This window comes from Megalops cyprinoides, chromosome 7 (assembly GCF_013368585.1).
Source record: "Megalops cyprinoides isolate fMegCyp1 chromosome 7, fMegCyp1.pri, whole genome shotgun sequence".
Classification (NCBI taxonomy): domain Eukaryota; kingdom Metazoa; phylum Chordata; class Actinopteri; order Elopiformes; family Megalopidae; genus Megalops; species Megalops cyprinoides.
In genome coordinates, this window is record NC_050589.1 from 6,069,827 (window position 1) to 6,080,505 (window position 10,679).

The following is a 10,679-nucleotide window of genomic DNA, read 5'->3' on the forward strand; positions in this document are numbered from 1 at the left end:
TTAACAGTGATTTTTCTCTACTGATTTTATGCATCATCGTCATTAATCACAGTATTCCTTCTAACATAGAACAGCTGTCAATGACATATTCCCAATACGACAAGTTGGCTGATTCTAAGGGAGATACGACAATCAGCTAAAACGTTCAGTCTGAAAATTCGGTATGAGTGTGTACGGATCTGCGTAGCTGACCGGCGTGCAGTTAAAAGTTACCACGCTAGCCCACATAAACTAGCCGTCATACACATTTCTGCCGTTAAAATCCAAGTATTGTAGAGCTATGGCGTCAACAGCAGACTCTCGCCGTTTATTGGCTGAGTGAGCGGAGGGCGGATCTTCTGGACGCTCTGGTATGATCATCTGCCGAACGTGTTGGGGTTGAATTGGGGTGTTGAGTCGGGACGCAGCCATTGTTTTGAACTCCGTGTAACCATTGACCGTCCAGTGGGAGAGGATTTTTGCGCACGATGGCTCTGTTGTGGATATGGTGAATGGACGTTGGCCGATTGCATATGTGGCGCTGGCTGGGTACGGAAATTCTGTGGAATTTGTGGTAAATCTGAGAAAATACACATTCGTGCTCTGTGGGTAGACTGTTTAGCTAATGTTAGCTAAGTTTGCTAACAAAGAATCAGCACCTGAAAAGTGGTGGTTTCACAGCTAGCAAGCCATATAGTATGGCTAGATTCCGCAAACGTTTGCTTAGTTAGCTAGCGACAACTGTCTGAACTAGGTTGCTGTCTACTTAGGACGAAAGGTATCAAGGTGAAGTTAGCCACGTTTGGGTTCATGGATCTAGCTAGTAAGCGAACACCGTCTGGCATAGTCAAAGATGTTGTTGTAGGTATTTAGCAAAGGTTAGCTAGCTGAATTTGAAGGTGGTTCAATCACATTAATTTCGAATTAACTAGCCAGCCAATAATAGTCTCGACACAAAAATGGGGAATTATCTTAATTAGTCGAATTTGCAGTAAGCATTGGATTCTTTTAGTCTAACGTTACAGCCTATAATGCAGTGGTTTTCGAACAGTGTAGCTTGTAGTTTTATGGTTGTTAGCTAGTCTGCATTGAGAGGTCCCTCCGCTGCTTGGAAGTCAGCCAGGTCAAGGCTACTCAGCTAGCAGAACCGTAATCGTTTCGTTTAATATTCAGATATAACGTACAGCTGCTCATGTCTGACTTTAGCTATGAATTTTTCTGCAGAAGGATGTCTGTCTGACGCGTACTGAAACCTGTAACTTGCCTGCTCGTGGCATATGGTGCACAGCGCTAGCAGGTGTTAGCGCTGCCTACAACAGCTATGTTAAGCAGGTCGCCAGTAACAATTGCCGTATTTTATGTGAATAGGGTTATTAGTGATAGTTAGCTAACGCTGGAAATCAGTTTAGGTCGCTCACCTTTGCTATTAGACGCACCATTGTTTCAGAATATCCCCATTTTTCCTTCTTTCTTCTTTTTTCATTTTTACTTTTTTTGCAACAGTAGTTGTAGTTGCTTTTTAAAATCTAGCAGTTTACTTTAATGAATTGCAGTATTCTTATCATGTGGTGTCATATAACGAGTTTAGATTAGCCTGAACTGAATTGTATTTCTTTGTTGGTGCCACGTTTGCAGAACAGGGCACGATCAGAGTAGAGTTTGACCCGCTTTTGATGCCAGAAGTTAGCTAAGGTCGCTCCTGTGCCATATATTTTGCAAGACATGTTTTGCATACTTTTTGTGCTGGAAGTCGCTTTGAATGACAGTGTCTGCTAAATGAATGTGATGTAATCTAATGTCAAGTCAGATAAAGGCAAGCGTCAAGAATTGCGCTAATGTATTAGCGCAGTACTAGTATTAGCGGTTTTTTGAAGACAAAATAAAGTTCAATGACTCAGTGGTCTTCGTCCTTAATTTTGTTAAACCAGTTTGAGTAAGTGTAATAGTAATATATCTAACGTTAAGGACACGTTATATTGCGGTCAGTTTTGGAGGGAGGGGGTGAAAGTGGAGTTTCATACTAAAGCCAATTTTAATCCATCCTTAGTTACATTCGAAAGAAATTATTAAAAAGCCATTATGACACATGCATTTGTGTTTCAGCAGTGGAGTAATGAAGCTAAAGGACCTTTACACAGACGACCAACTTTGATTTGTGGGGGTTGAAGGCTCGCACTTGGAAGATGGATTGACCTTTGCCTCGACTTCCCTCCTGTTCCTCGCATCGTCTCTGTCTGTCCGGCGGCAAGGAGAGCGAGGCTGCAGCTGGCTCATGGCGGGAAGCGGCAGGGCTGGGGGCCATTTGTTCTGGCACCTGTTCTCACCTTTCCGGAGCAGGCCGGAGCGGGTCGTTCTGGCACGCAGCGAGAGCTCGCCCGGCGAGAGCGTTCTGAAAATCACCATCACCGAGACCACTGTGATCGAGGCCGACTCGGGCGTGTGGAACACCAAGTCCCTCGTCTATCTCGGCTTGTGGTACTTCTTCAGCTTCTGCACACTCTTCCTAAACAAGTACATCCTGTCTCTGCTGGAGGGGGAGCCCAGCATGCTGGGTAAGCTTTCTTTGTGGGCCGACAGTCGCGCATTCTATTTGTAGAAAACTGAGGGTGATCTAAGTGTTTTTTTGTTGACCCTAATCTTCAGGTAGAGGTCTCGTCTGACAGTTAGGGTTTTAAAGTACCATACCAGTGAGCTTGATCAATGTCATTTTATTAGTTTCATGAAATCGGGTATCTGCAGAGAGGAGATAAGGTTTTGCATTGCTTGAGCTGAACTAATCAAGGACAGTGGGTGCTCTGTTGTTTCAGTCAAGGAGACAGTTGACAAAGGGCCCCAATGTGTTTTCTATGAGTAGGACTACAGGAGCAGTGTATGGCTTACCCATGTGATGACCTAACATGATTAATATGGAGGAGAATGAATAAAGTACTCATGTTCGTTCATCTGTTTTCTGACTGTCTCAGTTATTTCTGATTTCCCTGCCTTGCAGGTGCTATTCAGATGCTGTCTACCACTGTAATTGGCTGCATGAAGATGTATATCCCTTGCTGCTTGTACCAACACAAGTCCAGGGCAGAGTACCCTCCCAACTTCCTGATGATTATGCTCTTTGTTGGATTAATGAGGTTATTGTTTTTTATATATATATGAGAGATAAAAGAGATGTTTTCTTAAGGTTTGTAATTATTCATCAACGAAACACCTATGTTCACAAATCTATAGGAGGATCCAAATAAGCCTAGCTTAGATGTGGGGAAAATATACAATATGAAAGATATTTATTCAGCGCAGATATCCTAACCTATTGACAGTTGTTTATCTGAAATTATTTTCAAAACACAATGACATGTTCCTCTCTTATGCCTGTGCCAAGATCTTTGCTTTTCATATTTGATGTGTTAAGGCATAGATGGTCTGCATACAGGCTCTAAAAAGCTGCTTTGATATTCCCATCACAGGTTCAGCACTGTGGTATTGGGACTGGTCAGTCTGAAGAACGTGGCGGTTTCCTTTGCAGAGACCGTGAAGAGCTCAGCACCAATTTTCACAGTCATCATGTCCAGACTTATCTTGGGAGAGTATATAGGTAAATTTTGGAATGGAAGAAAAAAAAAAACTTTCCTCTCCATGAGTTATAGCTGTGGTTAGTATGGTTTGAATATTGTTCTTCCATCATTCTCGCAAAAGAAAACCACAACCTTTTCATTCAGATGGGGCTCCACCCTGTGCAGAACAATGGAAGCATGTAATCTGTCTTGCATTCCATTTGAATTGATACAGCTACATAGCCATGCAACACTTTTCCTGGCTGACCCTGTGTTGTTGTGTAGGGCTGTGGGTGAACCTGTCCCTGTTTCCAATCATGGCCGGCTTGGCGCTCTGCACAGCCACAGAGATCAGCTTCAACATGCTGGGCTTCTCTGCTGCCCTCTCCACAAACATCATGGACTGGTAACCGTTTCAGATGTAACCACAGCTTATTTGACCTCGTAAAGACGTCCACGCCCAGAGCTAAACCTTGCATTTCCTGTTTCGTTCTGTAGTTTGCAGAATGTGTTTTCGAAGAAGCTGCTTAGTGGGGACAAGTATAAATTCAGGTGAGTCAACAATTGAAAACAATGTTTAGGGTGTTCTTCAGTTGATGTTTACATATCTGTTGCCGATCTTGTATTAAGTCTCAATTAATGAACTCTTGACAAGAAAAATATGAATGGAATAATACTGTTCGCATCGCACTTGTAATTCACCAATAACCCCACCCAAAAGAGGTCAGGTGTTTTTGTTTGGGCAGGCTTTGCTTTTACATTCATGAATCAATAGTGCCAGTTTGGAGCTGAGAGCTGTAGAAACTTGCCTCTGGGCATTGAGGAGAAGAGGGAGGGTGGAAAAACAAAACCCAAATGTAACACCTCACCAGAATGCTTAACCCAAGTCACGGATATGCCTTTGTGCTTCGACAAGATGTTGTTGCATCGCCGCATTCAACCTGTTAGCAAAGCGACAGCCTGCAGGAGCGTTTTCACCAGGGGCATGGTGCTGACAGCTTATGGCATTTCCTGTTTCCTCTTCAGTCCTCCAGAGCTCCAGTTTTACACCAGTGCTGCTGCGATCATAATGCTTATTCCTGCGTGGATTTTCATGCTGGTGAGTTTCATCCTCAGGCCACACCCTCACAAATTACTGCCAAGTCACATTTCCCTTCCTTGAAACACACGGATTAACCCTATCTAGTGTAGCATAGTGGTTAAGGAGCAGGACTCGTAACCGAAAGGTTGCCGGTTCAATCCCCGCTGGGACACTGCTGCTGTACCCTTGGGCAAGGTACTTAACCCAATAGTAAATAGTAAATATCCAGCTGTATAAATGGATAACACTGTAAAGAACTGTAACCTATGTAAGTCGCTTTGGATAAAAGCGTCTGCCAAATGAATAAATGTAAATGTATATACGCTTCCCCTGCTGTAAAAGGAGAGGTTTGATGAAAATTCTATATTTGATTTCTTTTTACTGTATGCACTATGTCAAGAACCTATGTGTACAGTTCCAGAAGAATTGCCCTGTAAACCCAAAACCAAACTCTCCTTCAGTTAATATTATGTGTAGGCCTTGCTGCCAGCCAGAACTTTTCTTTGGATTTATGGATCTATACAAAACCCTTGTCAAAAAGCGGCTTTTCTCTGTGGATAGCTCTCTGACCATTTACAAATGCTAGAAATCATATAGGGAAAGATTTAACAAGTAGTGTATATCAATGTGATATGAAAATATTGAAATCATTGTTTGATGCATGGTGCTGATTTCTTTTTTTGAGGAAGAGGGTGGAAGTGGCAGGACTTGGTCTTGCATGAAGCCATCCGTTGAGAAGACTTGTAAACATCATCTCTATTTTCATTTTACTTTCGTAAATAGGTTACCATTTCACTCAGTTTCTAAACCACAAGGTTGGCACCATGCATAATTGCACACTGATATGCTTACAAGAACTTGTATACATATAGGTGGATTCTTAACGGGTACATAATCGCCTGCTTTATATAACTGAGGGTTAGTAAATTAGTCATAATTCCTTACTGTTTAATGACTGCACATTCAGCTAAAGTTCAGTTGTTGCAACTTTTTAATGAATTGGTATCAAGCATTCCTTAAAAACATAGCACTCCTCTCACCTTTGCTTCCCATGGTTTACTTTCTCATGCATGAAAGACAGCATTCATTACCTCACTACTTTGTTCCGCCGCTGGTTTGACTGATGACTCAATGCTGACAGGACACAAGTACAGTGGGAAAAAAAATGTATGACAGTGTTTGCCAAGACCGGGTGAACCCGATTTTGGCAGTATATAGTTATTTGTCCAGTTTATTTCCAGGCGTTTTTTTTTTGTTTTGCCAAAACAGGTGCAGTCTCACTCTTGTAAGCAGAGGCAGCTTAACAATGTAGCTGTTCCATTCCTGCTGTTTCCGTGGCAATGGCAGTTACTCCACACAAAACTTTCTGTCGCTGTGATTGTGATAAGAGCATAATGGTCTGCATTCACTCACTAATATATTCATTCTGTTACATATTACACCAGGGGACGTTTAGATGAGGACTTCTAACTAGAGTGCTTAAATATATACATTGCCAGGCAGCAGTGTCGCATAGTGGTAAGCAGCAGGGATCATAAGCAAAAGGTCGCTGGTTCAGTTCCCAGGTGGGGTGCTGCTGCTGCTGCACTGAGGCACTTAACCCAGAATTACCTCGGTTAATATCAAACTGTCTAAATGTAAAATATGTATACATGTAAAAATTGTAAGATATGTAAGTATTTCTGGAGCATCCACTACTTGACAATATTGTAATGTAATTACCAGAGACATGTATACATAACGTGTGCAGAATATTTATACGCGTCCCTTATAACAGCATACACAACATAGATTTACTTGGGCAAGTACTCGCACGTTAACATTGTACATCTATATTTGCATAACATCCCTCTCATTGCAGCCCCACGTTATACATATTGCGCTTATCGCACGTACTTACACATAGACACACAAACGCGGCAAATGAAACAGGTGAACCTTGGTATTTGTAAAGCCTTACAGTGTATGGCAGATGGGCTCTCTGTTTCCGTGGAAACGCAGGATATGCCTGTGATTGGGAAGAGCGGGCGTAGCTTCAGCTTCAGCCAGGACATCATCGTGCTGCTGCTGTTCGACGGGGTCCTCTTCCACCTCCAGAGCGTCACCGCCTACGCTCTGATGGGCCGCATCTCACCCGTCACCTTCAGGTGAGAGCGTGCGAAGCGTAGACATTTTCCCTTCCATTACATTTCATTTCATTACATTCATTCAGCAGACGCTCTTATCCAGAGCAACTTCCAGTGCAACGCAGAATAAATGTATCCATTCAAGTTGAATGAGCAACAGTTTTCAGACCAGGCTAACAATACTTCCAGACCAGTGAGAGTGAGCATAGCACTATTCAAGCCCTACCCTAAGGACAGGGTGAAGTGCAGATGCAAACTAAAGGTTGGCTGATGGTGGACTCTGAGGAAGGTCACCCCCGTCTCTCTCTCTTTGTCCTGTGCCCAGTGTTGCCAGCACGGTGAAACACGCCCTGTCCATCTGGCTGAGCATCATCGTGTTCAGCAACAAGATCACGGTGCTGTCGGCGGTCGGGACGGTTCTGGTCATCATCGGGGTCATGCTGTACAACAAGGCCAGGCAGGCGCAGAGAGATGCCTTACACGCCCTGGCCCAAGCTGCCGAGGCAGACCAGAAGCCCCTGCTGCAGGAGTGTGACATCAGGGCTGCGGAGTAGCGCGCCCCCCCCGCCGCTTCCTGTGGCTGAAACGGACAGCAGACAGGGGAACGAGCCTCGTAGTTGCGGTGGATCCTGTTTTAACTCTTACGTAAGAATCACTCAAAGAGCTGTTTCCTGCTCTTCCTCTCTGTCACAAAAGAGCATGGAAAAACAGCAGATTTTGACCACCTTCTTTTGTGACGCATCTCATTCCAGAGAGTCGGACGGGTCCAGCCTGTTTACTTGATCTCTTTCATCTTTCGAGCCAATTCCACTTCCTGTGTTGTGCAAACACACTTCCTGATGTTCCTCTTTGGTGGACGGAGGCTTTTTTTTTTTTTTTTTTAATTTCTTGCGCCGTTTGGAGACAATAATGTGAAATGGTGTCAAATTTAAAATAACAATCCGATCTGTGATGTTGGCTCCCGGTCACCACTTTTATGGGGCAAGCATCTGCTTTGCCAGGCCTCATCAGGACATGAATGATGCAGGATGAAAACAAAAGGGACAGTCATGGAAGCACTGTGGAATAATCAGCAATACTGATGCTTTGTTGCATCTGATCTCTGCTTTATTTTACAGTTGAGAGAATAATGGTGTGAGGAAAGCTATACCCGAGGGGAAGACCTTTAAACAAATTGGTAATTGTGTGATCAGAATCTTTGTGTTCTAATGGAGGTTAGATATATGCCTCGCACAGTAATAATGTTCAGATATGAACATTTATATTTGAATGTTTGTGTGAAAGAGAACAACTCAGGTTTCTATAGAATTGTTTAGTGTGGGGGAGGGGGGTTGTTTAATATACATACAGGAGTAATTGCAGACTATTATTAGTTATGGAAAATGGGTAGAACTGTAATATTGAAAAAGGGACCCCATATTCAGCTGTTGCAATTGACTGCACTGTATATGTTTTAGTGCGTAACATGGTGTAACGTGATAGACATTCCATAAATTATATTTTTGCCCTTGTGTATCTGTAACATGGAAATGGAATGTTTGCGCTTAAAGGGTATTTTACATATTACCACATTCTTGGAGATGCATGGTGTGTCTGTATGTTGGTTTAAACTGTCAGGTGGTGCTGTCTTGACTATTCAAGCTGAACTAGGTGAGTATAGTTTATTATACACGCACCTTTTCCTGTTAAATCTGTTCTCCAAAGACTGACAGAAGTACTGTAGGTTTTAGCATAGTTGAGGGTGATGACTGTAGATACAGCTGGATCAAGCTGGGTGAGTTGGACTACAGTTGCATCTTGCCATGTGATAATATCTCCTTTCCTTACCACTTTCTGCCAAAAGATATTTTTGCTTTTTTTGAAAGTGCTGCTGTATATCAAAAGATATCACTTGTTTAGTGGCCATAAGACCAGCCCTTGGTGTGGGGTTTGTGCTCTTAATTAGTATCATTACTGTGGCAATATGTCACTGAATTTTTGCTGCGTACTACAGCTATGCCCTTGATGTTCGATGCTTTGTTGTTTTTACTTATTTAAACTGCAGGTCAACAGGAGATTCCATACAATAATCATGGTCTGTTGAAATAAGCCATTTAGAGAGAAACAGACAGTAGGATGGTTTTGTAATATTAAGATCCACAATACCTCTGAAAACAAGTCGGTGTACTGTGCAGGGGCAAATGGTAGTGTAGCTGTGAGTGACAGCTACGGAAACCTATAAACTCTTCTGAGTGTAGTGGTGTGTTGTGGATTGACCAATCCGATGATGTCACTGTTCCTGGGTTATCGTGTAATTTTTAAATGCAGTCACAAGTGCATTGAGAATGTATAAGACCAGTAATATCTAGTTTAATGTGTGAATTGATATTGTACCACTATCTTCTAGCACATGAAAGGTGCCTCCCTGGACGTAATCTGTTTTCCTTCTGTATTAATGTTCTCGCTGACATGTACTGTTCATTTGCAATCAGATTGCCGTGTTATCTTAAGACTACTGTGATGAAGATATTTATCCAGGCCTTTAAAAGGTAAAGCAGGTGTAAATTTTTGATTTAATGTTGTGGAGCATAAGTCAAAACTTGACAGTGACAGGTGTTTTTCTGCACTTCTGTGGTGTACTGGTGTACACTTTGATATAAGAATAGTGTCCTACTTTACGTTCATGGACTAAGGTATTAGACTTCATGCATTCCAAAAACGGTCACATTTGTTGTGTTAACCACATTAACCTGATATCAAGGGTTTGGCCACTGTGATTATTCTTTCCACTCAGTAAAATTCAAGTATCTGCGGTGAAGGCCATATGGCCTTGGAGTTGCAAGGATTTAAATATACTTCTCTACGAGTCTTCTCTTTTGTAGCAATTTTGAGTGTTTCTGCTGTTTAAATATGTCATCAAATTAAAAGTATCAACATTCTTCTCACGGTGTGAACTTTGTGATGGACCTTTTATTCTGAAGAGTTAATGGACTAACATTTTACAACTGGACAACTGTTGGTTGAAAAGGATATTAATATATTTTGAATGCAGGAAAGGGTACTGAAATATAAACTGCGCTAATCTCTTAAATCTGCAAATGTCTATGTAAATTCAAAAATATTGTGTCAAATTTAACTACTGCGATTTGCAGCATAATCTTGCTTTAATTAAAAATGTATATAGCTGTTCTGAAATATATTTTAAAATATGTTTTCATGTCTTTTAACTGTGCATGAACAAAAGAAAATTCAATTTATTACTGAGAAATGAATCCTTTACTATGTTGATACCAACAGCAATATAGCAAAGAGTGAGGAGGAGGGTTGAAGCAAGACTGACTTTAAATCCATCTAAGTAAACCCATTTACTGTCTGTGTAGTTAAAGTGATGGTACCAACCACAAATAAAATCATTGCCTTTCCATATAGTTCCTCTTTTCTCCTATCTTACATCTAGCTTTTTAAAATCACAACTGCACATGCTACAATGTTCTTGAACTCTGAAATATTTTACCCACAAATGTCTTTTTCTTTGCAATTTGATGTGGGTATATTTTTGTAAGTGAAAGAAGTAAAGTCTGTGTGAGAAGAATGATGCTCTCTGCACTGTAAGAAATTAAGGCCTATAAAAAATATTTCAATTATCATTCTACATGTAAAAAGGTGCATAAGTGCCCAAGTGAAAAGGGCTAAGAGTAGCAAACATTTCAACCAGATGGGTACATCAGTGCCTGGCATACTGTGCACACATTTTTATGATATACCCACTGCAACATTAATATAATTTTGAAATATCCTGATGTATGAAAGTAGTCATTAATGTCATTAATAACCCTTGACCAGTCCTAATCCTGATCCTTTTACTAAATTAGGAGTGATATATTGAAATTTCATTCTGTGATACTTAACAATGCTAAAGCTAAGCAGACATTGGTTTCATGTAAGAAAATATTTTTAAGAAAAACGTAA

At 41.4% G+C, this 10,679-nt stretch overlaps 1 protein-coding gene across 1 annotated transcript; it reads left to right on the plus strand.

The window, feature by feature from the left end:
* The first annotated feature begins 374 nt into the window (after positions 1–374).
* On the plus strand, positions 375–7,296 carry si:ch73-236j9.2 (solute carrier family 35 member E2A). The gene is made up of 9 exons (XM_036534304.1): positions 375–528; positions 2,083–2,531; positions 2,969–3,104; positions 3,438–3,565; positions 3,810–3,930; positions 4,023–4,076; positions 4,551–4,623; positions 6,607–6,752; positions 7,057–7,296. The coding sequence occupies exons 2-9, from the start codon at positions 2,252–2,254 to the stop codon at positions 7,283–7,285; spliced, it is 1,167 nt and encodes a 388-aa protein (XP_036390197.1). The 5' UTR covers positions 375–528; positions 2,083–2,251; the 3' UTR covers positions 7,286–7,296.
* Positions 7,297–10,679: the final 3,383 nt, after the last annotated feature.